Below are 26,942 nucleotides of genomic sequence, written 5' to 3'. Positions count from 1 at the left end.
TGACACAGTGAGACCCTGTCTCAAATAAAAAAGAAAAGAAAAATGGATCTGCACTAAGGAATAAGGAGCAACACGATAGTAAATACCCGAGTTCATAAGACTTTTTCTTAATTTCTTTAATCTCTCTAAAAACATTGGCTATTTCACATGCATTGTGGGGTTCATAGCTTATGTAAAAATAAAATGTGTGACAATAATATCACAAAGAATAGAAGTGTGGAAATGAAAGCATTCTGTGCTACAGTTCTTACACTATCTGTGAAAGGATATCATAGTTGTTGAAGGTGTTCTGCAATATACTGAAGTCATATTTGTAAATCCTAGAGCAACCATTCAAAGAATACAACAGTACAGTATAGTAATAAGCCGACGGTGAAGACAAAATGATACCATTCAAAACCCTCTAAAAGTGGTTATGACAAGGAAAAGAAAAGGAAGAACAGATGGGACAATGGGAAAACCGGTGACTTACAAATAGTCTGAGATTAACAGTAATGTGCTAACATTGGTGTTTTAATTTTGATAAATGCACTATGGTTATATAAGATATTCACATTAGTGGAAACTGAATTGGGGTATTCAGAGAGAAAGATTTCATCTTCCATCTGTTTAAATTTTCTGCTGGAAGCAAGCATTTATAATCAAAATTTACCTGGGATACTTGGTAATTTATAATCAAAATTACCTGAGATACTTGAAACAGATTCTGCGGCCCCCACGCCAGAGTTACTGGATCAGAATCCAAGGATGGAGTCTTATAAACATGCAAAAACTTATGAAGCTTTCCTCATGAATCCAACACAACCCAACACAGGTCTGTATCTGGAAATTGAGATTAGATGGCCCTCCAGGCCACATCCCACCCTGAGGTCCTATGGCTCTTGGCAGTCCATAGACTAAAAGGCTGGATGAGCAGCAATGCTGAGAGAACAGTTTCAGTACAGCGGTGGGGATGAGGGTCAAGTTCAAGTTTGGAGGGGCCAGGATACAGTAAAGAAGAGGACACGAGGAAAGGGAAAGGAAATGGAGACGGTAACATGAGGGGAGGGTGGGATCGGTGCACAACAGACATTTTCAGGATTAGGAACCTGGGTGTATTTTAAGGTGGAAATCAGAAGCCATTGGAGGGGAACAGATTGAAGACACAAGAGAGGCAAAGGCAAAGTGTTAGAGCTTTGGCCCCAAGATGGCTGGAGGCTAGGGAAGCCCCAGTGAGAGAGGCAGAGCTTGGCGAACAGGAGGGATGAGAGAGCGTGGCTAAGGTTACAGAGGATTTAAGAGCGATGGCCACCTACCTAGAATGAGCCCTATGTGGCTGCTGAGCATTGGAAACATGGCCAGTCCAAATTGAAATACACTGTAAGAACACACACTGGATTTCAAAGACCACACACCTGTAATCCCAGCACTTTGGGAGGCAAAGTCCGGCAGATCACTTAAGCCAGGAGTTCAAGACCAGCCTGGGCAACAAGTCAAGACGCTGTCTCTACAAAAAATACAAAAATTAACCAGGTGTGGTGGTGTGCACCTGTAGTCCCAGCCACTTGGGAAGCTGAGGTGGGAGGATCATCTGAGTCCAGGGAGGTGGAGGCTGCAGTGTGCCATGATAGTGCTACTGCACTCCGGCCTGGGTGACAGAGCAAGACCCTGTCTCAAAAAAATATATATGTATATTCATTTAGACATACGCTGTTGCACACTTAGACTATAGTATAGTATCAGCATAAGTTTTATATTCATGGGGAAACCAACAAAATTCGTGTGACTCACTTCATTGTGGTCTGGAACCAAAGCTGTAATGCCTCCGAGGTATGCCTGTATATTTCTACTGGAAAATGTGAATCTAGAAATTATGGAAGCTACAACTAGGACAAAAAGAAACCCCACCAAACGGCCCTATATCAAAGAATAAAATCTCTTTCTAGAACCCCAGAATTTGCCTCTTTCAGACTGAAGTTTAGCCAAATCTATGAAAAAAAGAGCTTGCTAAACCAACTAATCATCAGTACAAATAAAATTATAATGAAAAGTATATGAAGATAATTTGGTCTCAGATGCCCTTTACATATAGCAATCAATTCACAAATGATGAGTCAATCATGTGCCTTCATGAAGGCAGGCCCTCCAGAGACCCGCAACAGAAAGGAAAGCCACCGACTGGACAGAACCTGCTTCCTGAGCCCCCACCAAGTTCCAAAAAGGATAACGGGGCTTCGTCCTCACCCTCAAGGAGTTGACAAACTGGGCTTGGTTATTATTCACACTTGGAAAGAATGAGGAAGGTCAGTCAGTCCCCTCCAGGTCACTCAGGCTTCCTCCAAGCTCCTCTTGTTCAGATTTGCTGTGTCCTCCGGCCAGCATCCCTCCTCCACTCCGTAACTAAGAGGACCATGATATAGCTTCCCGGTGCCTCCTCCCGCCATGGTTCTTCTGTCCATCAGCTGTTCCTTCCTCGACTCTGTGGTATGCGGCTAGGGGAGCTTCCAACTCCCAGGGGACATTTCAGTTCCCCAAAGATAACACAGCTTTGAGCTTTGCGCAGCGGGTGTTTACTTGCTGGTGGTCTTATCTAGGATCAACACTGGCAGCTTTGCCTGGAGAGGCCTCCAGGGTCCAGGTAAGCGGAGGCTTCATGTCTCAGGAGGTACCTGGTCACCATAGTTAGGGTTTTTCTGTTTGGGGATTTTTTTTTTTTTTTTTTTTTAATGGGGTTGGTGGCTCTGAAAAAGCTGCAAGTCTTCTCTGAGGACTACAGACCTCTCTCTACCCTCTCCACATTCAGCCTCTCTGGGCTCCAGGACCAAAAGATGTCTACACTCAGGTGGCAGACAGGCCTGTGAAGACCTCCTGGTGACATGCTCACATGTTGCTGGGACTAAAGGTGGGATTTCAGCCACCACAGTGGGCTGGTGGTGAGATGTTTACCAACAGGAGGTACTTTGTCCCTCATGTCCCACTTAAAGATTCAGTCCAACCCGGTCTGTGTTTCTGCTGTCCCAAGAGACTCTAGAAAGCTCCAATCCAGGCCGGGCGTGGTGGCTCACACCTGTAATCCCAGCACTTTGGGAGGCCAAGGCGGACGGATCACGAGGTCAGGAGATCGAGACCATCCTGGCTAACACGGTGAAACCCCGTCTCTACTAAAAAATACAAAAAATGAGCCAGGCATGGTGGTGGGCACCTGTAGTCCCAGCTACTTGGGAGGCTGAGGCAGGAGAATGGCGTGAACCTGGGAGGCGGAGCTCGCAGTGAGCCAAGATCACGCCACTGCACTCCAGCCTGGGCGACAGTGCAAGACTCCGTCTCAAAAAAAAAAAAAAAGAAAGCTCCAATCCACCCTGAGGTTGATCTTTTAAGTAGGATAGGTGGTCATTTGGCAATCGTTTGCTTTGCTGCCTCAATGTCCTCCTCACTGGACATCCTGCCCCAATTCCATCCTGTTCAGCGCAGACTGATTTTCCTGGAACACCACGTTCATTACGGAGCCAGATGGCATATCAGAAAGAGCACTGTATTAGGAGCCAAGAGATCCACGGGGGAGTCCCAGCATTGCCCCTGATGGCTGTATAGCTTTGGGGAAAGTGTGGCCCTTCTGGCATTCAGTTTTTCTTCCAGCAAAATAAAGGATTCAGCCTCCCAGTGCCTTAAATTAGTCTTTCCAACTCTTTCATTCATACTATGGTCTCTCTCTCCTCAAGAATCCTCGGTGGCTGCCCTCCTGCAAAAGGAGCCCAAACTTACTGGGCTAGCAGCTCCCAGGGCATCCATCACCTGGCCCCAAACCAGCTTCCAATGTTTTTGTTAGGACCCCATCGCCATCCTCCTCCAAGCCAACCAGCCTTCTCCTTCTGCACGGACGTACTCTACCCACGCCTTCACCTCCCCTCTGCTCGTCGCAAAGCCCTGCCTTCAAAGCCCTGCCCCAAGTTCCCCACAGGCCTCTTTCCTGGAGCCTTTGCTAACATCCCTGCGGCAAGCCCCAGCCTAAAGTGAGCTCCTCTCCTGAACTGCTAGAACTTCTCTGCAGACAACTCATTGGCCCTTAGGGGTTCCCGCCAGGGACCAGTTGGATGCAGCACTCCAGAAGAGAAGAAATTCCTGGGACCAAGGGAAATGAGGCAGTGGCCTTGGCCTGTGCTGGGAAGTCCTACGGGCCTGGTATGACACTGTTGTCATCTGCAGGGTGTTTTACAGGTTAGAAGCCACCTTTCCCCCATCGCCTCATTTCACCCTCAAAGACTCTGGGTAAGGAGAATTATCTGTGGTCTGCCTAAGGCCAGTCAGCGAGGGAGGAGCCAGCCCTGTGTTAAGCGCTAAGCGCTAAGCGCAGATCTTCCACCTCCAGGTCCAATGCACTTCCCTCTCAGAAGAGGCATCCGCTAAAAGGGACCAAAGCTGCTGGGGGAAGGCAAGGCAAGGCAAACTGCCATGTGAAAAAACGCCAGGTCAGGCAATCATGTCACAGCACCCGGCAGAAAGGACGGAAGCGCAGCCACTGGCTGAAGTTATCCCCACACCCGCTGTCTGGAGAGGATGATCAGGAGCAGTCTGCTCAACCAGAAGGTGGGACTCTCCTCCTCGGGAAGGTGTAGGATCACCAGCCTGGCTCCCCGCGGGCTCCCAGGGCTCACAGAGGCCAGAGCAGCAACAGCACATGGGAAACAACAGGGCGCCGGACTGGGGAGGTCTCAGAGCTCTCCGAGTGATGACAGCCTCATTTTACACAGAGAGAAAGGGCGAGTAAGCTAAGGTCACACAGCAACAAAGCCGCACCCAGACCCCAGAGCCACTCTCCTCCCTCCCTCCTCCACCAAGGCCATGCCCACTTGGGCCACCCTGCCACCCTGTGTTCCAGGGACAGCTGGAGCACATGCTTCACCCCTCGCCAACCCAGCAATCCTGCAGGGCATCTGACCTCCACTGTTGACTTCTACCCAGAGGACATGAACATTTTTAGTTTCCAAGGAATGTACATTGTACATCAGCCCCACGGAAGCTAGGCCACCTCTGAGATGGGGTTGCTGGTTTAAAACAAACACCAGCCTTCCTATATAAGGACCCGACGGCCACCAGGCACCACCTCCGCCAGGAATTGCAGGTAGGCTCTCTCTCTCCTCTCTGCGTGCATGTTTGCTGACAGGTTTATTGTCATGACTGCTGCCCGTTCATTTAATTTCTCTGGGCCTCAGGAGTCCCCTCTAAACACAGGGGATGTTGGACAATCTGAGTCTGGTTGCTCAGAGACAAAGCTTCGTTTAGGAGCTGCCTCTAATCCCCCTCCCCACTAAATCCCCTGGGGCCCTTGCTGGTTCAGCTTCCTCACTCCTCATGAAAAGACTTGCCATGAGCTCCTCAGAGCCTGGGACAAAAGGCACTGGGGAGGACCCCCAGCCCCCTATCGAGTCTTGCTGCCAGGCATTCTGCCCTGAACAGCCTTGGAGAAGAGAACACACATCCATTCTCTTCTACCTTGGGAGGTGGAGGGGGGTCCTGTCTACACAGCAGTCAGGACCCCAGATAGTAAAGCCCCCTCACGCCATTTGCTGGGCTCCTGAGCTAGCTCAGAGGCACATGAGAAGGAGAGGCAGCTGCCTGGAGACCCTCTCTCCCCCAGGTCCACCTGTCTGCAACCCAGCTGAGGCCATGCCCTCCCCAGGGAACGTCTGTAGCCTCCTGCTCCTCGGCATGCTCTGGCTGGACTTGGCCATGGCAGGCTCCAGCTTCCTGAGCCCTGAACACCAGAGAGCCCAGGTGAGAGCTTCCCACAAAGCCCCACATGCTGACTAGGGTATCTTGTTCCAGCCCTGCCACTTGGCAACCAGCTCTGTGACCTGGAGCAGCAGTGCAATCTCTGGGCTTCAGCCTTCTCCCAGAGCACAAAGGACTCTGGGTCTGACCTCACTCTTTCTGGAAGCACATGGGGGCTTGGGGTCCTAAAGAGACTATTTCCCCCTTCCAGCAGAGAAAGGAGTCCAAGAAGCCACCAGCCAAGCTGCAGCCCCGAGCTCTAGGAGGCTGGCTCCGCCCAGAAGATGGAGATCAGGCAGAAGGGGTGGAGGATGAACTGGAAATCCAGGTCGGTACCTCTGCAGTTGTATGTTTCTGTGGCGGCGAGGGTGGGGTCGGGAGAGGGAGGGCAGGGACAGGCGGCAGTGAACAGGGTCCCAACTACAAGCTCCCCAGAACTATAAAACCAGTACCACAGGAGCTGAGCTCTGCCCTGGGCTCTATGAGGTCTTTGCCCATTAAGAGAAAAACATCTGGGAGAAGTAACTTTGCTACAACAGAATAGGGATGGAGGGAGCCTGGGCAGAGGAGAGAGGGTGCCAGAGCCTCCAGATGACTCAAAGGGGACAGAAAATACAGAGGCAGAGACACCCAGAAATAAACGGCAGGCCCAGACTGAAGATGTTTCTCTGCAGAAAACCGTGTTTTACTCAGGGGCTTCTAGGGCCTGAACTGGGGGATGGAGTGCTTCGAAATAGGTCCCCGGATGGGAGAGCCGGCGCCAGCCCAGGCTCCAGCACTCACCTCACCTGGAGGCAAGGAAGGGGCAGGTCTGGACGATTTGCTCTGACAAATCGTGTGGGGGGCAAGGAGAAAGTTAAGACAACCCAGAGATAGAGAGGAGGAGGGAGTAAAGGATTTTACTGGGTTGTCTATATAACCTTCCTGTGGCTGAGGTTCAGGGAATGGTTTCTTCTAAGCATTTGGTTGGTGATACCATTTCGCGGCTAAGGCAGGATTCCCCCAAGGTAGCACTTAATAATGGCAGTTATTAAACACTGTGCCCGAGGATACCAGCTTCACCTCTAACCGCCCCACCTCCTCCCTACGACAACCTGTGAGGTAAGCAGGGCTGGCATTATTCCCACTTTAGAGCAGAGGAACGGTTCAGAGGGGAACTCACTTGCCCAACGTACCACAGCGGAGTGTGGCAAAGACGCAACGCAAGGTCAGGGCTGATTCCAGTCCCCAAGCCCTCTTCCTCCTCATTGTTCTGATGAACAGACACAGCGCACAGTGGTCCAGGGGAGGCCTCTTCCTTCCAGAGAAGGAGTGAAATGTGCCCGCCTTGGCCTCTGCCTGCCTGTTCACCATACTCTTCTCCAGTCGAGGAATAAAGCCGTCGGAAGCTCCCCCAGCCCCTGCTCGCTCTCATCCTCACCAGTGCCTAGTAGTGTTCAGACCTTTCCTCTACACGATGGGATCCACTAGATTCCCATTTGAAAGAGCTGCATATCCTTACGCCAAAACCAGGATATTTTGCTGGTGAGACGGGCAGCTCCACACGTGGTCATCCCAGCCAGAGGAGCTGCACATTAGCCCAGATGAGAAAGAGGTCTTGGTGGCTGATGATGCAAGGTGGGGCTGGTACAGCGGCAACTTTGCAGTTTCTGTGAAAGCCAGACTCAGAGCATGTGACCCACGCTGCCTTGGCTGGAACCAGAAGTCGAACGCCTGGCGGGTGTTGGGAGAAGAGGAGCAGCTGCAGAGCCCAGGAGCGCCCCACTACCAAACCCCTCACAACCTAGTGTCCCACCCACCTCTCTCATCTCAGGCCCCTCTACCTCTCCGCAAACGTTTCCCTCCCAAAATCAAGTTTCAGAGTAGAAGACTTTGGAGACCAAGTCCCACTCCCATTGAACAGATGGGCCACTGAGGCCAAGAGGGAAGCTGGCCCCCACCACCAGCCAGCACCATGACACCTCTCACTTGCCTGCACCACAGCGCCAGGTGTTAGGCCAGCCCAGCAGTCTCCCAGACCGCTGCTCCTGTTCACTAAGATGTCTGCCAGGTGATGGGCCACCCTGCATTTGCCTCAGCAGTGGAAGAAAAATGAGTTTTTACCGGAGGGAATGGAAGGCCCCAACTTTCCTTACCAAAAAAAAAAAAATCAATCATGTCATTCCCCACTGGGTCCATCTTCACGGTGGAGTTAAGGGGAGGGAGATTTCGGAAAGGGAACACATAGCTATTGGTTGGTTAATAGCTTCTCTGCGCCTGTGTCCTCACCTGTAAAACGGGTACAGTGGTAGCGCCTACCCCACAGGGAGGCCCTGAGGATGCCTGGCCTGACGCAGAGGAAGGGAATGGGACTAAAGCGGTTTTCAGGGCCAGGTGGGTTTAAAAGTCCTGCATCCTAGTCCTTGGCCTCCAACTCCCTGGGCTTCTACTGTGAGGACCAAATGACCCAGCACTAAGATCCTTTCCTGACTCAGACAAGACAGCGCCCAACATGGCCAGGCACTGAGGCAGCCACTGGCAAACAGAGGCAATCTCTGCTCCCAAGGAAAGTCTGCCATGTGGCTGCAGCAGAGCTCCTTCCCACTTAAAGCTTTGAGCTCCAGAAAATCATCTCAGGAACGCCTGGAAAACGGGAGAGATGGGGAGCTCTCCCTGTAGAGGGGAAGAAATGGAGGCACAGAAAGGAGGACTTGCTTCAGAGCCTCCTTCTAGGAAAACATTAGCTTCCTTTTGATTTTCCAGGCATCAAAGAAAGGGTTATGCATATGAGAGGAAAAAATACCTAGGGAAGGAGAAAAAGGAAAAGAAACAGACAAGAGGGAAAGGAGAAAGAGCTGGGGGCAGGGAAGGAATAGAAGGCCAGCAGGCCAGTGCTGAGAATGCCGGGCAGACCCCCTGCCAGGGCCCGAAATGCTGCCATTGGTGACTCAACCGTTTGTCTTCAAAACTGCAAAGGAGAAAAAAATCTCATACCAGGGAACACCACAGCTTTTATCAGCAATCCCCCTAGAGGCAAAGGCTGGGAGGCATGAGACCGCAAGGTAAGTGTCTGACAGATGGTGAATGGGAAGGTGAGCTGTGGCCCTGAGAAAGGAAGAAGAATCTGGCTGAGGTGTCACTCGGCAGTCCCTACTGGGGCCCAAAGGCCATTCTCCCTCTCCACTCCTGAGGAGAGAGCAGAGAGCCCAGAGCCCCCTTTGGGATGAGGATGGGCATGACCTCTGACATCTCCTGGGTCCTTCCTGCCCTGCCTCCTAGTTCAACGCCCCCTTTGATGTTGGAATCAAGCTGTCAGGGGTTCAGTACCAGCAGCACAGCCAGGCCCTGGGGAAGTTTCTTCAGGACATCCTCTGGGAAGAGGCCAAAGGTGAGTCCTGCCTGGACCAGGTCTGCTTGGTTTCCTTGCAGCCCCACGTGGGAGTTCACTCTGGGTGATGAGAGTTTTCCCCAACCTCTGCCTCTCCAAAAGAACTTCTAATTTCCCTTTCCCAAAGATCTGCAGGAGAGTGGTTGGCTAGTATTTGTGAGTGGCTCAGAAGGGAGTTCATCATAGTCTTTGTGTTCAAAGAATGTTCTAAGAACTAGTACATTAGCTAGCTTTGGGGCCTCAGCTGAACCTCAGCATCCTTAACTGTAAAAGGGAGCTATTTTACCTATTGCGGGAGTCTACAATTATTTGGTGTTACACCATCTTCACTGCGTAATTTTACTCCACAAACAAAAAGGAATTGGTGCCAAAGTAGCACTCAGAACAGGTTCTGCAGGCTGTTAAGCAGTGCCTTCAAATATTAGAGCTTCCTGAGTTAAGCAAAGGGTTTGCTTTGAATCCCCTCTTCTTGTAAAAGAAAAAAAGAAACCGCCCGACTGATTGAGGTGGCAGAAAACACCTGCACATCTGCAAAGCACTGTCGTCACCAAGGCAATGACCCTTCACCCCTGGGGAACAGCAGGGGTAGCATTCACCCCGCTGTGCAAACGAGGAAACCAAGACTCAGCTTTGAGGTGACTCACCCAGGGCACAACAGTCTTACTCCAAGGCCAGTGCTTCCCCGCAACCCCCACCATTACATCCCACCTGCAATGTCACCACCGTAGAAGAAAAGCACTAGCAGGACAGTACGCCCAGCATTCTGACTCAACCTCTTGCTTTCCAGAGGCCCCAGCTGACAAGTGATTGCCCACAAGCCTCACTCACCTCTCTCTTCCTCCCAAGCTTAGAAGCGCTCATCTGGCCTTTCACTTGCTTCTGCCGCAACTCCCACGACTGTTGTACAAGCTCATGAGGTGAATAAATGTTCAAACTGTAGGCTGATGTTCCAAATGGGAATTTTTTTCAAAGAGGAAAAGTTAACATTTCACTTTAAAAAAATCAAAATAATAAAAACGAAAATATTTCTTGGTCTATGGTCTGTGGGAAGGGAATAAAAGGACAAGTAGTAAGGCCAGTGTGCATTCTTAGAAAACCTAACCACACCAGCTCACTCAAGCAGAGAAGCTACTGTATGTGCATGCATTGCGCAGAATTAAGACTGGGTTTCTTAGAGGAGGAGAGAAAGGGGGAGAGCAGGAGGGAAAGGGGAAGAAGAGGAGGGAGGGAGAAAACGAGGAGGGAGAGGGAGAGAGAGAAAGAGAGATAAAGTGGGACTAAGAGAAAGGGAAGAGAGGAAGAACAAAGACACAGTTCCTTTACACATCAGGGCTTCCTGAGTGCAAGGCTGCACTAACAGCTTATTAACAACCAGCCAGGGCTGTGTGGACAAAGAAACTTCAGGATGACATTATTGGAGCCAACATCCATTCAAGATCGGAGAGGAAGACAGGAATGCCCAAGAATGAATTTGAAGTTAGACGTTAAGTGAGGTGCCCAGCGGCCCTTGGGCACTGCTAGACAGCGCTGAAAGAGCTGCGTTCTCCTTCCTCCCTTCTCCACTACTGAGAAGGCCTGACAAAGCAGATGCCTCATGTGGGCAAGGCTGGCTGTCACCATGGTTCCCTTACTGATACCTGGTGGGATCCCCAAACATTCCCTCAACTCCAGCTTACAGCAGACATGAGCCTTGACTCTTATGTTCCACAACTTAATTCCAGTTACGACACTGGTCTTCCCGGGGAAAGGCCACTCGGTCATGCCCACCTTAGCCTAAACGTGTGGACTGACTTGAGTGTGGACAACAGATGGGACACATTGCTAAAGGGAGAGAAAGGCAAAGAACAAGGCGGCCCCAAAGAGCAGCACCGCCCACTTGCCAACTCAGCCATCTGAGCACTTGTGAGAAGCATGCAGGAAGCTGTCTGCAGAGACAGTTGGGGTAATGCCCGCACTCTGGAAAATCCGCACCACAGAGGATGCTAGGAGCCGAGCGTCTCCTCAAGTAAAACTCTGGCCGCCCTACACTCAGGCACTAACCACTGGTCAGGTGCGGCAGACAGACAGATGGCCGCCCCACACTCAGGCACTAACCACTGGTCAGGTGCGGCAGACAGACAGATGGCCGCCCCACACTCAGGCACTAACCACTGGTCAGGTGCAGCAGACAGACAGAAACCCAACAGCTCTCCCTCACATAGGAGCTGTGGTCGGTGAACACCACCGTCATCCGGGAACTTCTCAGAAATGCAGAATCTTCCGCAGTACCCCAGCCCTAATCTCTCAGGATCTGCATTTTAACAAGATCCCCAGGCTACTTAGTAAATGGCTGATGGGAAATGGCTTCTTTCTTACAATTGCATGTGAATCTACAAATATCTGTAAACAAAAGTTCAATTTTAAAATATGACTTCTTGATTGATAAATTGAAATTCACTTACATTGGTTAGGCCATGGGTATAAAGATGTGGGGATTAAAAAAAAAAAAAGCCCCTTCTCAGGTGTCACAGCACACTGCAGGCCCCCTGCTAACCACACCCCCACCCCGACAGCCATGCCCCTATCTCCCCAGGCACCTGGCACCAAGTGGGTACAGAGATCAACACACTTGTCCTGGAACTTAACCATCTCAGCTCTGTCACTTAGTTGGGATACAACCCTGATTATCACTAACTGCCCACAGCCCTCTTATCAATAGCTAGAGAAGAGGAGCGAAGGCCCAAAATGGCCAAAGTGGTCAGGAGCTGGTTTCTTTTTGAGAAAGCACCCACTGATTGGGCTTGGGAGAGGATGGGTACCAGGCTCTGAACAAATGCTGGTCACCTGATGCTTCCCCCACCAAAGACAAGAACTTACTTCTCTCTCAAAGGAATCACAAGCTAAATTATTACCAGCTTGCCTGGGTCATTCAAATAGAAACAGATATTGCACCCCACTGTGGACTGGGCACTCTCACCTGTGCCAGGCAACAAGGTGTAGTGCAAAGATCTGGGCTTTCGTTTTGGACCTGAATTTGGATACCAGCTGTATGATCCAGGCCAAGACTGAATTTCTCAGGCTCCTCACATGTAAAATGCCTACCTTGCTGGGTTACTGCCAAGACTGAACATGAGATCTCACATGAGCCATAGCTGCTAGGCACAGGGCCCGGCATGTAGCTAAGCATTCAATTACTACAGCAGCTGGCACTTACTGCCACACCCCTGATGTGCACCAGGCACCATGTTAAATACTCATGCAGATTAATGTGATTTCACTTCATTTTCACAGCAAGCCTACTTATGAGGGAGAAAACTAAAGCTCAGAGAAATTAAGTTAACTTTCCCAAAGTCACACAGCAAGTACGTGGCTGACTCACGGACATCATCAGAAGGCTCAGGTGCTGCTTTTTCATCTGGCTCCACAGCCTCTCAGCCAGTGCGGCTTCCCTCGCTCTACTGCCTAGGATGAGAGAGGTTTCCATTTTCATTCATTTTCCTTCAGAATACACTGGGTGAACGTGGTAGTGGGGTAGAATAGTGAGGACAATTTCAAGTCAACAATGGGCGGAAATATAATTTATCAAAGGAAATGGTTAGAGGACGCCTTTGAGAAAATGTATTATTTCAAACATGTTCCTGTATCAGCTTTCTTAAACCTACTCCTTCATGCATCGTTTAATGATACCACTGTAACTTGATCGTCTCTAAAGTGGGGTGTAGGTACCCCCAGGGTGAGTGAGCTATTTGCTGGAGAAAAAAAATTCTCCTCGTGAAAAAACTTTTACCTTGTGTATAATTAGCATAACAGCACATGTATTTAAGTTCTTATACACTTATAGGTGTGTGTTCAGAAATTCTCCTAAGACAGTGCACAGAGAAGAGTTGAGACCCCTCCACTAAGCTACCCACCTTCATCTGAATCCACTTTCAAATGTCACTGGCATTTGGGAGGTCGAGGCGGGTGGGTCACCTGAGATCAGGAGTGCAAGGCCAAACTGGTCAACACAGCAAAACCTCATCGCTACTTAAAATTAAAAAAAAAAAAAAAAAATTAGCCAGACATGCTGGTGGGCGCCTGTAATCCCAGCTACTCAGGAAGCTGAGGCAGGAGAGTCACTTGAACCTGGGAGACGGAGGTTGCAGTGAGCCAAGATCAGGCCACTGCATTCCAGCCTGGGCGACAGAGTGACACTCTGTCTCAAAAAAACAACCAAAACCAAAAAAAGATGTCACTGGCAAATGAGCACTTTTTAATACAGTGATCCTGAGAGGGACTAGCTGGCCACTAATCACCATCTTTGACAGAGTTTGCTTCTTCAATCACTGTGCATTCCGGTGGCCATTTGCCCTTACTTTACAAAAATGAATGAAGCAAAATGAAGGTGCTGACAGCAAATGATGAGTATCAGTCCCAAGTTTCCTACAGAAAGATGGAAGCACCAGAAAAGTCAAGGACAGACAGTCACAAGGACCGTCACTGAGTGGACAAAGCCAACTGCACATTCGACTGTGAAGGAACTGAGACAAAGTTCAGGGCGATGCCAAAGATACATCATCAATGATTGTATCTAAAAGACAAGGCAGCAACAGAGACTTCAAAGGTGTTCAGTATTCTTGCGAAAGAGCCTTCCTTTTTATGTGTAAGTTTACTTTTTGGCCAGTGCACTTGTATTCAAGAATACCTTAGTACAAAATAGGAGGGCTGAGTGCAAGTAATGAAACAGAATTTCCTCCACAGTTTACCCAGAGGCATCAGGAATTCAGTCCAACGCCCATCATCCAACTGATTCATCAACACCCCCAGGGACTAGATTTTTCTTCCTCCTACAGCCTTGCGCTGGAAACAAAAAAAAAGAAAAGAAAAGAAAGTATCTACATAGGTTAGAAAGAGGCAGTGCATCTGAGTTCCCAGGCAGTAAAATTACTTAACACTCTAAGGCTGTAGAACTTTAAGAATTTGTCCAGACGCGGTGGCTCACGCCTGTAATCCCAGCACTTTGGGAGGCCGAGGTGGGTGGACCACGAGGTCAGAAGATCGAGACCATCCTGGCTAACACGGTGAAACCCCATCTCTACTAAAAATACAAAAAAAAAAAAAAAAATTAGCTGGGCGTGGTGGCGGGCGCCTGTAGTAGTCCCAGCTACTCGGGAGGCTGAGGCAGGAGAACAGGAGAACGGCGTGAACCCAGGAGGCGGAGCTTGCAGTGAGCTGAGATCACGCCACTGCACTCCAGCCTGGGTGACAGAGCGAGACTCCATCTCAACAAAAAAAAAAAGAATTATTTTTTGGGGGAAGACAGGGGGAGGGGAGAGACAGAGTCTCGCTCTGTCACCCAGGCTGGAGTGCAATGGCGCGATCTTGGCTCACTGCAACCTCCGCCTCCTGGGTTCAAGTGATTCTCCTGCTTAAGCCTCCCAAATAGCTGGGACTACAGGTGCGTGCCACCCCACTCAGCTATATTTTTGTATTTTTAGTAGAGATAGGGTTTCACCATGTTGGCCAGCCTGGTCTCGAACTCCTAACCTCAAGTGATCTGCCCGCCCTGGCCTCCCAAAGTGCTGGGATTACAGAAGTGAGCCACCATGCCTGGCCGAACTTTAAGAATTCTTATATGCAGTTTAATTTTACAGAGAGCCACATGGATACTCAAGAAAGTCTCCAGCTATCTGGATTCTTGGGTTACAAAGCTGGCCAACAACCAGATTAAACCATTGCATCACTCAGGTAAGTCTACACAAACACAGAGAGACTGGGTTGGCTGGAGGATCCATCACTTTATTTTCAGAAAAAGATGGCCAAAGAGGGGAAAAAATACAGAGGCATTCCCACAGCACAGTGAAAACAATCAGCCATCCAAAAAGCTGAATCAAAAACAACGCCAACCGACTTTCACGCCCACACAGGTGAGGTTTCACTATGTAACAGCACATAAATGATAATCTAAATCCTAGAGAGAAAAGTAGATAGCACCTTGTGCTTTTCCTTGGCAGGTGGATGGCACAGGCTTGGAGACTTCCATGTCATCATCGCTTTTCCTCCTCTAACACAGGACTGGTTGGTTTCACCTGCAGGCAGTACTGACTTCAGGGCTTGTGGAGAGGAGATGGTTGTGCTGCAGTTCACTTGGTGACAATAAAGCACTTTGATATACTCAGCAGTCCCCAGATCTTCCAAGCAGGAGATCAGGTCCCCCCCGACTTCCCACATAGCAAATCTGTAGCACAGACAACATAACGGCACAGCTGATCCATGAAGACAGACAGTGAATCAAGGCTGAGTTCCAGGCCGGTGACTTGTGTACCAGGGGCAAGATGGAAATACCAGATAGGAAATATTAAATCCATTCTATTTTAGCTCACAAGGCTCAAATGCGCCTTCCAAAAACACCTAGAGGAATTTAGGATTCCATAAGGGACGTATTTTACAATTTAAGCCTCCAAGAACACAGACGAGGGACTCCAGGTGACCTATCCACCTCACTGCAGGAGATCAGGGTGAAGGATCCTTTGAAACAAAATACAGTCTCCTCTCACTTAACCCTGGACCATTAGAAGCTCTAGGGCCTGTAACGAATATACCTTTACAAGGCACCAGCAGGCGGCAGAGCAGAGCTCAGGACCTGAGATGACTCAGTTGCTCAAAAGGTGAAGGAGAGGCTCTGACTTCTAAAACACAGAAAGACAGGACACAGGAGAGGCAAAGGCCAGGGGGCACCCAGGAGAAGTGGGAGAGGGACTGGTACATTTGCGGACACCAGGCCTGCATATTCTGCATAGACAATATAACATGGCTGAGCTGCCCTGCAGAGCTTCAGAGAATGACGTTGATTCACCTCTCAACCTGGGCAGGGCACACAAGGGACTGTTAACGCAAGATGAAATGAGGATTATTTTTGGTCAAATGTTCCAGAGAAGGGGGCAAAAGTGAAACAAAAGGAGGCTGGGAACCCCTGACACAAGACTAGCAGGTAGTTTCTGCTGCAAACTGAACCTTATCAGCTTAACACACCCACACAGCAGCCCTGAGGGCATCAGTGAGTAGGAAGTACCTCCTTTGGGGTCCTCTTCCCCAAGAAGGCCTCTTCTGGAGTCCCCCAGTCTGTCCTGGATCTCCATCATGAACAATGAGCGCTCCTCTGCACACCCCATATCGATGGCAGTGGAACCAATGAGACCAGCAGTTGAAGTCCTTCTGCCTGTGCTGACGCTGGAGTTGACACCAGAACAGTGACCGTCAAATTGAAGAGTTATCCAGGGAAGGAAAGAGAACGACTTCACTGGTTGCAAGAAAATAAACCTCTGAGATAGGTCTCCAGTTAATTTCCCCCAAAAGGTTTCCCAGTTGGGAGTCTGTTTTTAGAACCGAGAACCAGGAACTGAGTTACACACCCACATGTGCTTAGACGAGTAGGCGGGTGACTTTATTCACAAATTGCTCAAAAACACAGGCTGCAGAGAACAGAATTTGGACTGCCAAACTCACTGTACCCTCATATCACACTCTTCTTTGCTGCCTACCCTGGAGCATTTTGGCTGGGAGGCAAAACCCCAGTGCTATTACAGGCAGTCCCCATACCCCTCATTCCACGCCCACCCCACCCCACCCACAAGCTGAAGCCTTATGACCCGCTTCGAGTTAAACATCCTGTCCTGGTTTTCTGTGTTCCAATCAGCTCTCCAAACACATCCTCGACCTGAGAAACAGACTTCAAGCCAGCCTGTGTTCTGTCAGGCTGCTGGTCGCCCTGGAGGGTAGAAGAGAAAAGGAAAAAGGTTCCAAATCACGTCACTCAAAACAAATCGGGCTTAATGCTCATACTATGTTTATATTCTTTACATTAATAAAATGCAACAAAAGACTTGTTTGTCCTGGTTTTTAAAAAACACAGAATGTGAGTTTTATGACCTTTTCTAGGAAACTCCTGAGGACTGTACCTTCTCTGCTTAAAGACTGTAGAGGCGACTGGTGTTCTCACGCAAGGCAGCCAAGGTGCGGGAGAGTGGCTGATCTTTGACCCTGGCAATCTCTCGGACCGTATGCAAGGCCAGGCCCGGGTGGGCATACTGGCAAAGGCTTTTGGGAACCTGGAAGACATCAAGCGGTCATAACAACATTGTGCCATCTGTGCACCGTCATAACCTAGAACTCCCTCCCTGTCCCTTCCCCAGCAAGGACCTCTTTGGGGCTGCCCTGTAGAGACCCCGTTACCTGCAGGTGCAGGGAGAGTCCTAGTCATGGGGGCTCTGGGTGAGCAGGGTCCCACGCTTCCTTGGACTACCCTCTACAGGGTAGGGCTTTGCACTGCCTGGAAGAGAGTGGTTACCCTTCAGCTTCTCAGCCCCCTAGACTTTTGGTTCTGCAGAGTAACAGCAAGGAGGCATGTACACAGCCCAGGATGGGACCTGGAAGTCACTGGGGCTCTGGCCCTGCCAACCTTGTAAGGGTGACCACCCACCTCCCCACCCTCTCCCTCCGGTGCCTCCCCTCAGCCTGAAGACCCCCTTACCTGGCGAGGGAGGAAATAGGGAGCATCCGTTTCTACGATGATTCTCTCTAGTGGGATCTGCCTCAGGGCTTCCCGGGCCTCCCAGGCGGAGGAGTATGTCAGCACTGCCGTGAAGCCCACAGACATGTTGGGAAAGTACTTCAGTAGGGGCTCGATGACCGGGTAGCTGCCGGTGAAGCAATGCCTGGGGACAGAACTCCACATCAGGGCTGCTCACAGTCCCCTCTATAGCAACCCCCAGCTCCCACTAGACCCATCACCCCTTTTCAATGATTCCCAGAAATGGGAAGACTGAATCCTAGGGAAGGACTCCACAGTAAACACAGACAAGGGCTGGCTCCAACACAGGAAGGCCCAAGATGGCACTTGTTGAGTGATCAGAAATCACTCAGAGATCACCACGCACACCGCAGAATGCTCTGCAGTCACCTGAGATGACCACCACAGAGAACACACTGGGACAGGAAATGCTCCTAACACTGAAGAGGAGCAAAATCAAGAACTGTGGCCCCTATGATGACAACGACAGCATATAAAAACTATGCCCATGTAGTCAAATGAACTGAAAGAAAACCTAACAAAATATTGGGGAGTCGAACTACAGATGAATTTTCTTCTCTTAATCTGATACCTATTCATGTTCTTGGTGCCATATAGTTACCAGTCTGGAAATTCAGGGCCTCCTCCTGCAATACCACCTCGTTGGGTCAGCTTAGCCCTGGCCTACCAGCCACCATTACATTTCCTTCAAAGTTAGCCCAAAATGCAGCAATGAAAACCAACCAACCAGAAAAGCCAACTGACTGCTTCATCATTGGTGTGTGCCCAGCTGGGGGCCAGAGGCTTCACTCACTCTGCTTAGGTACCCAAAGGCCCTGACAGCCCCATCCCCCTTTTTCTGCCATCTGACAAGACCCAGTTTGGGTGCTAGAGTCCTTGTTATTCAGTGAGCCCCTCTCAACCATCTTTAAGGAGCTGGCCAGGCATCACCTCCTGAGTCTTCTGGTTGGGCTATGATCATCGGCCCCTGCTCTGGCTCCCGCAGCACCTATGACCACCCAGTCCCACACACTATGTAGACAGAAGCCACCATCCAACCTGTCTCCTGGCAGCACCTCCAGATATCCCAAGAGGCAAGTCAATGCCCAGTACCTACGCGTGGCAGGAGTTCATAAGTTCAGAGAGTTTACCAAACCGAACTGAAGAACCCCTAGATGCCATTCTGATAAAATATGACATTGATTTTCATAACTGGGGGGAAAGGAGCTTTCAAGTTCAAAATAGGAAAGAAAATGTCCTTTCAAGTACCCTAAGATGCTCTGTGTGCTAAGTCATCAGACGCCACAGCAACCTCTCAAGATGAGCAGTCCTCACTGCTGAGAACTGAGACTCCATTTCCACCCATCCCATCCCCAGGAGGAGGGCACGAAAGGCCCCTTGTGCTCACTGGTGATTTAGGGTTATTAGTTCAAACCATATGAAGTTACTATTTTGTGAGAAAAAAAAAAAAAGGTCAAATATGATATATTTCAAGTGGTTTAACCTAATAGTTAATTCTTTAGAAAAGACAGTGTATAGGCCGGGCGCGAAGGCTCATGCCTATAATCCCAGCACTTTGGGAGGCCGAGGCAGGCAGATCATGAGGTCAGGAGTTCGAGACCAGCCTGGCCAACATGGCAAAACCCCATCTCTACTAAAAATACAAAAATTAGCTGGGCGTGGTGGCACGTGCCGGTAATCCCAGCTACTCAGGAGACTGAGGCAGGAGAACTGCTTGAACCCGGGAGGCAGAAATTGTAGTGAGCCGAAATTGCACTACTACACTCCAGCCTGGGCGACAAGGTGAGACTCTGTCTCGGGGAAAAAAAAAGAATAGATAGTGTATAATGACAGAATACAATCATTGCTGTCCTCATCAACTTCTCATCTTCCAACTAACGTCCTAGACAGAGGGAAGTGTTTCTTTCATTTGCCCGCTGAAGTTCCAGTCTTCTAACCTATGGATCTTGTAGTCAGGGGGCACAAACTTTTTCATGATGTCTAGCAGATCTTCATCAGCTTCTCGGCAGTGGATCACCAAGGGCTTCTTTAGAGCGACAGCCAGCTGTAGCTGTCTCTCAAATACCTAGAAGAGGACACAACAGCGACAACCCCTGTTGGTTAGCAGCACTTCAGAAGTCCATTACCTCTGGAACACCCGGTCCAGCAGGCACCCCCACCGTGTCTCCAACTCTTTTAACTGTATAATCTAATAATAATAGCTAATGATTATTGGGCATTTACAATAGAGCCAGGTAGTGCCCAAAGTACTGCAGGTCTATCATAACCTGCAGTCCTCACAACCACCCTGAGGCAGGTGCTGCTGTATGTGCTGAGGGCAAGTTAACTTGCAGTCAGCAGTTGTAGCACCAGGATCCAAACTGGAACCCTGGCAGTCCACACAGTAACCACTGTATGATGCCAACCTGGGGTGGCAGGGGCAGGGCAGGGATCAAGAACATAAAGCACAAGGTTAATGTCCCTCACCTCACTGTCCCCACCTCCGCTCTCAAGAGATACCAACTTCCAGAACTCTCCCTATGCAGAGCTGTTAGGGATGGTGGAGCGTGGTGTTTATGTGTATCTCCAGCAAGGTGCCTCTGGCTCTCAGAAGGTGCTCAAATACTTGCTAAAGAAACAAATACACTTATTTTCCACAACTTTTTTTTTTTTTTTTTTTTTTGAGACCGAGTCCTGCTCTGTCGCCCAGGCTGGAGTGTAGTGGCGCGATTGCAGCTCACTGTAGCCTGCACCTCCTGGGTTCAAGTGATTCTCCTGCCTCAGCCTCCCGAGTAGCTGGTATGACAGGCAGGCACCACCTTGCCTGGCTAATTTTTGTATTTTTTTGTAGACATGGGGTTTCGCCATGTTGGTCAGGCTGGTCTCAAACTCCTAACCTCAACTGATCTGCCCACTTCAGCCTCCCAAAGTGCTGGGATTACAGGCATGCACTACCGTGCCCAGCCAATTTGCTTCCTTTACTCAGTCAAAATCGGATATCCTCGCAGGTCAATAACTACAGATATACTTTACTCTTTATAACACTAGCCACTTTTAAATCTTCACTATTGTTAATTTAAATGAAAAAAGTAGCCGGGCGCGGTGGCTCACGCCTGCAATCCCAGCACTTTGGGAGGCCGAGGCGGGTGGATCACAAGGTCAGGAGATCGAGACCATGGTGAAACCCCGTCTCTACTAAAAATAGAAAAAATTAGCCGGGCGCGGTGGCGGGCGCCTGTAGTCCCAGCTACTCAGGAGGCTGAGGCAGGAGAATGGCGTGAACCCGGGAGGCGGAGCTTGCAGTGAGCTGAGATTGCGCCACTGCACTCCAGCCTGGGCAACAGACCGAGACTCTGTCTCAAAAAAAAAAAAAAAAAAAAAGAAAAAAGTAGGGTTAGGACCTGTTCTTTCCTCTAACGAGCCCAGGTTTAGAACAAAGAAAAGTATTAATTCACCAGGTGTGGTGGCTCACACCTGTAATCCCAACACTTTGGCAGGCAGAGTCGGGTTTGAGGTCAGGTGTTCAAGACAAGCCTGGCCAACATGGTGAAACCCTGTCTCTACTATAAATACAAAAATTAGCTGGGCATGGTGGCAGGTGCCTATAATCCCAGCTACTTGGGTGGCTGAGGCACAAGAATCCCCTGAACCTGGGAGGCGGATGTTGCACTGAGCTGAGATTGTGCCACTGCACTCCAGCCTGGACAGAGCAAGACTGTCTCAAAAAAAAAAAAAAGATTAATTCATTATAAGCAAATCACCTCATATTGTTTCCATGAGTAGTGTTTACAATTGTGGAACATAATTCATGTTTATGTTTTTAGCATCAAACAATGAGATACTTTTGGTAATTTGAGTCAGGTGATAGTCACTTGAGAATGATATTTACAAGTCTAACACCTGTACTGCCTCTTCTCAAAATAGCAACACTAAGCCAATACCAATTCTGATGTAACTTTTGTTTAATCTGTGTTTTCAACAAAAGGAAAATGACCATAGACATCAAAATTATAGACTGCTTGGAAGAGGCTTTATTTAAAGGCTGGCCAGTTCCACTATCAATAGGTGGCTGGAGCTCCTCCTATATTTGCATCTGCTAAGCTGTTCATCTGTCCTCCCCTGACCCCTACACACAGGCAGGAGAGGTTTCAAGAGATTCCAATTCCAACATTTCATTCCTGCCTCTAAAAAATTATCCCTCAGAGTAGTGAAATAAACTATTAGAGCTTTAGGATAGAATATTACACAGCTGTTAAACATTTTTCAAAGTATAGTTGATGAATGGGAAAATTTCACAAGTGGAAAAGACACTTAAAACTATTTAATTTCCTAATTTCTTTTTTTAACACAAGCACGCACATCCAACCTACGTTTCTTTGATCCTATGACAGGTGCTTGGAAGACAAGCCACTTTGCAATTGGTCCTTGCAATTTTATTGTCCCTTGCAATTTTCCAAGGGACAATAACATTACATTTATAATGTTTCGTAAAACACATCCAGATTTCAAAAATGTTAAGAAGGAAGAAGAACTCATTAGAATGCAGGAACTTGTGGTTGGACAGGAGCTATTTGCAGCATTTGTCCTCACCAGGAACCCAGCTGAAAAAGAACAGGAGTGAAGGAGGTACAGATGAGTTACTACCCGACATAATTATTCACTTCTACCTGCATAAGGCTGGGTTCCTAACTGATCCATTATTTCCAGGGATTCCACAGTTAGTCTCTCCTGGGGGTTGCCCCAGGCATCTCTTGAATATTTATTACCTTAATAATTAATTAATTCCTCTTTAACACACGTAAAGAGATACAGCCTGGGTAGGGAAGGACAGTATACTCTCCCTGGCACCCCTCCCAGATGCTGACATGTGCAATTTACACACAAAGTCTTCAGGATCTAACTCTTACGAGTTACATAGTTAAATCTGTAAACACCACAGATCAACAAAGAAAACGTTAACAGTAATTTGCTCTAACCAGCAGAATAACTATAACTACCCATTCTTTCCCCAGTTGTTTTGCTTCTCTACTTTCCAATCCTTCCAGAAAATTTTAGGTACAACAACCAAACTCTCTTATAATGAACTGGGTCTAGCACCCTATCATCTTGGCCAGATACATGCCTTCCACAGGCTTCTTTTTTTTTTTTTTTTTTTTTAATGTAATAAAGATGCGGTCTCACTATGTTGCCTAGGCTCATCTTGAACTCCTAGGTTCAAGCAATTTCCTGCCTCAGGCTCCCAAAGTGTTGGGATTACAGGCGTGAGCCACCTCGCCCAGCCCTCTATAGGTTCTTCTTCTTCCCTTCACAAGATAAAACATTCAGCAGGACACATCAAGAACTTGCTAACTGCTCTTTCAGGTAAATGCAACTCTGCACTGACATCCAACCAGGTGCAGTTCCCAGTCACCACCATTCACCTCATTTAGGTACCAAAGTTTTTATTTACATCAAAACAGTGTCCACATCCCCCACCCAGCCTAGGAGTCTCTGGTGTTGACAAATATTTTCTAGTCTTCCTCCCTTTTACAGGCAGCTTAGCCCTCCCCCAGCCAGCAGCAATTCCTCAGACTCATTATCTTCCAGTCTTGAGTCGAATCTCACCAAGCCAAATGACATCTTCAAGACTCTGTTTATCACCCTGTGCCTATCACTTCTAGTTCAGTTTGTTGTGCAGGTCGCCCCATGGACCTTTAAGTGCAGACCTGAGACCCTGATAATTCTGTTTTGTTTTGAGACAGGGTCTCACTCTGTCGCCCTGGCTGGAGCATAATCATGGGTCACCGCAGCCTCAACCTCCCAGGCTGAAGCAATCCTCCTGCCTCAGCCTCCTGAGTAGCTGGGACCCCAGGCATGTGCCATCACACTCGGCTAATTTTTTTTCTTTCTTTTTTTTTTTTTTGGTAGAGATGGGGTTTCGCTATGTTGGCCCAGGCTGGTCTCCAACTCCTGGCCTCAGGTGATCCACCTGCCTCGGCCTCCCAAAGTGCTGGGATTACAGGAATGAGCCACCGCACCCAGCCATACCCAGCTAATTTTTGTATTTTTAGTAGAGATGGGGTTTCACCATGTTGGCCAGGTGGTCTCAAACTCCTGCCCTCAAGTGATCCACCCATCTTGGCCTCCTAAAGTGCTGGGATTACAGGTGTGATCCTGTAAATACAAAAAATTAGCTGGGTGTGGTGGCGGGAGTCTGTAATCCCAGCTACTCAGGAGGTTGAGGCAGGAGAATTGCCTGAACCCAGGAACCGGAGGCTGCAATGAGCTGATATCATGCGATTACACTCCAGTCTGGCCAACGAGAGCAAAACGCTGTCTCAAAAACAAAAAATTAGCCGGGTGTGGTAGCAGGCGCCTATAATTCCAGTTACTCAGGAGGCTGAGCCAGGAGCATCACTTGAACCCAAGAGGTGGAGGTTGCAGTGAGATGAGATCATACCACTGCCCTCCAGCCTGGGTGACATAGCAAGACTCCATCTCAAAAAAAATGTTTTTTAATTAGTCAGGCATGGTGGTGTGCACCTGCAGTCCCAGCTACTTAGGGAGGCTGAGGTGGGAGAATCACTTGAGCCCAGGAGGTTGAGGCTGCAGTGAGCTATGGCTGCACCACGGAATTCCAGTGTGGGCAACAAAGACCTTATCTCTGGAAAAAAAAAAAGAAAAGAAAAGAAAAATTCTAAAATACTACAACTCTTACCCTGCCAACGCACCATGATCAAAAAATATTGGGAGGAAAAAAAATATTAACAGGGGCTGCACGCATCAGATCAGGCCTGTAATTCCAGCACTTTTTGGAGGCCAATGCAAGTGGATTACTCAAGGTCAGGAGCTCAACACTAGTCTAACAAACGTGATGAAACCCCACCTCTACTAAACATACAAAAATTAGCCAGGTGAGGTGGCACACGCCTACAGTCCCAGCTACTCAGGAGGCTGAGGCAGGAGAATCGCTTAAACCCAGAAGGCAGAGGCAGAGGCTGCAGTGAGCCGAGATCACGCCACTGCACTCCAGCCTGAGTGACAGAGTGAAATTCTATCTCCAAAAAAAAAAAAAAAAAGAAAATGATATTAACAGAGTATTAGCCATGATCCCTGGTTGAATGAGAAATTATGCATTTTTTATTATTTTTCAAATATTCTACAATGGGTACATTTTAAAAAAAAAAAAAAAAAAAAAAGCAGGCCAGGCACAAGTGGCTCACGCCTATAATCCCAGCACTTTGGGAGGCCGAGGCGGGTGGATTACCTGAGGTCAGGAGTTTGATACTAGCCTGGCCAATGTGGGCTCTACTAAAAATACAAAAATTAGCCAGGTGTGGTGATTCACACCTATAATCCCAGCTACCCAGGAGGCTTATCGGGAAAATAGCTTGAACCCAGGAGGTGGAGGTTGCAGTGAGCTGAGATTGCACCACTGCACTCCACAGCCCGGGCAAAAGAGTAAGACTCCCTCTCAAAAACTAAATTAAGAAAACCTAAAGTTTACTGCTTCCCAAAAAAGAAAGAAAACAAATGTTTTGACATTGATATTATCTATAAGAAGTCACAAAGCTGAACAGTAAGAAATAAAACTGAACAGTAAGAAATAGCTTGTAAAGCATTTGACAAATTGGCATCTAGATGGTCTGGATGACAGCAAGCATACTGCATTTTCAGGGATTCTAAATTATTTAGTTCTAATATTAGATAAACCCTTATTGTCAGGCTTCAACAACTAAAGGAAAATTAAAACTATAAGCAGACAAAAGAGAGCCTTGTTACCTTGTGCTGTTCTGGAACAGGCGTGCTGCACTTGTAAGAGTAATCCAAGCCCATTTCCCCAAATGCCACAGCCTTGGGGTGCCTTAAGGCTTGCAAAAGATTTCTTTCTTGACTCTCACTGTAGTAACGTGCAAAATGAGGGTGACAGCCAAAGGCCCCCCAGACCAGATCCTCTTTCAACAGCTCCTCCCATAGGCAATCTGTAAGAGTGCGAGGATCACAGAAGTCAGAGATGCAGCCCTGAAATTCCTTAGGGAAGGAGCTGCTGTAAATTTTTCTGAACTTTGTAAAAGTCCCTTGGAAAGACAGCTTGGAATAGAGCATGTCCAGGTGACAATGGGTGTCAATGAAGCCCTCCTCTAGGCTTGGCTCCAGGTGGCTCTTTGGCAGGGAGCTGGATGTGTGCCCTCCACAAGGACGTGGAGGCATCTCCTCTTGGAAAGTTCTTTTCTCCTTCACCTCTCTTTCTTCTGAGCTTCTGGAGAAGCGAAATGAACGAGAATTCTGGGACCAGCCTTCTTCTGAGGCCTCCATGTCTCTGGAGGTGTTTTGGACGCTCCCCGCAGAGTTGGGGGAATAATCACTCAGGCGGCTCCGGCTGCTCCTCCCAACCTGGGCTGCATCGTTGCTGTTGCTGCCTGTGGAGGGGTAGCTAGAAGGCTTGGGGCTGCTGGTCCAATAGCTGGCATAGTCACACCAAGGACTACTGTACAAATGAGGTGGGTACATGACATAGTCAGTGGTGAAGGAAGAAGGCTCTGGAACGGCTGAAGGTTTCAGTGAGACAGGTTCCTCCTGAGAGAATCTGACCGTGGAGATCTCCTCAACATCAGACCAGTCACTTCCAGAAGAGGGGTGCTCCATCACCACCTCCCTATCTTTATGCTGCAGAAAAGAAGGCACACAACAGTGGGTTAGCTTTCCAATGTGAAGATGGCCTCCCAGGCTGTCATTCCAGCTGAACATAAACCCTGGCTTGTTCTTCTGGCCATGGTGATGGCTTTGCATTGGCTCATTAGCTCACCCTGTCACCTGGTTTCCTTATAATTTCCAGAAATGTCCAGAACTGAGCCCGGTTACTGCTGTGAACAGCTGTATTGGGTTCAGGGAATAGGCCTGTGACCATGCCACTCCTAAAGGCAGTGCTCTACCTGCATCCCTTTCTCTTGAGAAAAACTGCTCTCTAGAACACACTCTGGATTGGAGATTTTAGAGAAAAGCAGTACCCAGCTTTTCCTCTCTAACACTGTCCTCAATATATTCAAAATGTAAAACTACAACAGCTGTGGTGGTTGTATTTTTTTTCAGGCAGGGTCTTGCTCTGTTGCCCGGGCTGGAATGTGGTGGTGAGATCTCGACTCACTGAAACCTTGAATTACTGGGCTCAAGTAATCCTCTTGCCTCAGCCACCCAAGTAGCTGGGACTACAGGCGCGTACCACCACACCTGGCTAATTTCTTGTAGGTAGGGGGTCTCCCTATATTGCCCAGGCTAGTCTCAAACTCCTGCACTCAAGCAATCCTCCTGCCTTGGCCTCCC

General features: G+C 48.7%; 2 protein-coding genes and 1 long non-coding RNA gene across 13 annotated transcripts in view; 1 reads left to right on the top strand and 2 right to left on the bottom strand.

Annotated features, from left to right (window-relative positions):
- Positions 1 to 4,971: 4,971 nt before the first annotated feature.
- GHRL (ghrelin and obestatin prepropeptide) lies at positions 4,972 to 14,821 on the top strand. 2 transcript variants are annotated; one of them, XM_065538990.1, is made up of 5 exons: positions 4,972 to 5,098; positions 5,615 to 5,751; positions 5,960 to 6,076; positions 9,007 to 9,115; positions 14,728 to 14,821. In XM_065538990.1, exons 2-5 carry the CDS (start codon positions 5,644 to 5,646, stop codon positions 14,802 to 14,804), a joined length of 411 nt encoding a protein of 136 aa, XP_065395062.1. In that variant the 5' UTR covers positions 4,972 to 5,098; positions 5,615 to 5,643; the 3' UTR covers positions 14,805 to 14,821. The 2 variants fall into 2 exon arrangements, with proteins under 2 accessions (XP_065395062.1, XP_005547859.3); XM_005547802.4 differs by lacking the exon at positions 14,728 to 14,821 and adding an exon at positions 9,903 to 10,132.
- On the bottom strand, positions 9,944 to 13,978 carry LOC123571646 (uncharacterized). Of its 4 annotated transcripts, none has more exons than XR_010584591.2 (4): positions 13,840 to 13,978; positions 13,006 to 13,066; positions 12,474 to 12,556; positions 9,944 to 10,056 (listed from the first exon to the last, which is right to left on the bottom strand). It is a non-coding gene; the product is annotated as an uncharacterized lncRNA (long non-coding RNA). The 4 variants fall into 4 exon arrangements; XR_010584589.2 differs by having other exon boundaries at positions 13,006 to 13,120; positions 13,840 to 13,966; XR_010584592.2 differs by having other exon boundaries at positions 13,006 to 13,117; positions 13,840 to 13,949.
- Positions 14,822 to 14,851: 30 nt separating the features above from the next.
- The window catches only part of TATDN2 (TatD DNase domain containing 2), a 42,483-nt gene continuing 30,392 nt past the window's right edge, over positions 14,852 to 26,942 (bottom strand). Inside the window, exons 4-9 of one of the 7 annotated variants that reach the window (XR_006695822.3) lie at positions 25,404 to 26,288; positions 19,601 to 19,728; positions 17,604 to 17,787; positions 17,306 to 17,402; positions 17,032 to 17,181; positions 14,852 to 16,841 (exon numbers count right to left, since the gene is read on the bottom strand). Coding sequence is in view for 4 of the 7 variants with exons in the window: in XM_005547801.5 (XP_005547858.3) it covers positions 17,041 to 17,181; positions 17,604 to 17,787; positions 19,601 to 19,728; positions 25,404 to 26,288 (1,338 nt within the window). In the remaining 3 variants the exon portion in view is untranslated. The remainder of the gene's footprint in view (positions 16,842 to 17,031; positions 17,182 to 17,305; positions 17,403 to 17,603; positions 17,788 to 19,600; positions 19,729 to 25,403; positions 26,289 to 26,942) is intronic. The other 6 variants (XR_012431468.1, XR_012431469.1, XM_005547801.5 and 3 more) reach the window with 6 other exon arrangements.

This window comes from Macaca fascicularis, chromosome 2 (assembly GCF_037993035.2).
Source record: "Macaca fascicularis isolate 582-1 chromosome 2, T2T-MFA8v1.1".
Classification (NCBI taxonomy): Eukaryota; Metazoa; Chordata; class Mammalia; order Primates; family Cercopithecidae; genus Macaca; species Macaca fascicularis.
The sequence above is the reverse complement of the archived record's forward strand: the minus strand, read 5'-3'. Positions and strand labels throughout refer to the sequence as shown.

Excerpts from the sequence above, each read along its gene's own strand:
- GHRL (XM_065538990.1), top strand. The coding sequence starts at position 5,644 with ATGCCCTCCCCAGGGAACGTCTGTAGCCTCCTGCTCCTCGGCATGCTC. Across the intron at positions 6,077-9,006 it reads AGGATGAACTGGAAATCCAG|TTCAACGCCCCCTTTGATGT; the intron begins GTCGGTACCTCT and ends CCTGCCTCCTAG. Across the intron at positions 9,116-14,727 it reads CCTCTGGGAAGAGGCCAAAG|AGAGCCACATGGATACTCAA; the intron begins GTGAGTCCTGCC and ends TTAATTTTACAG.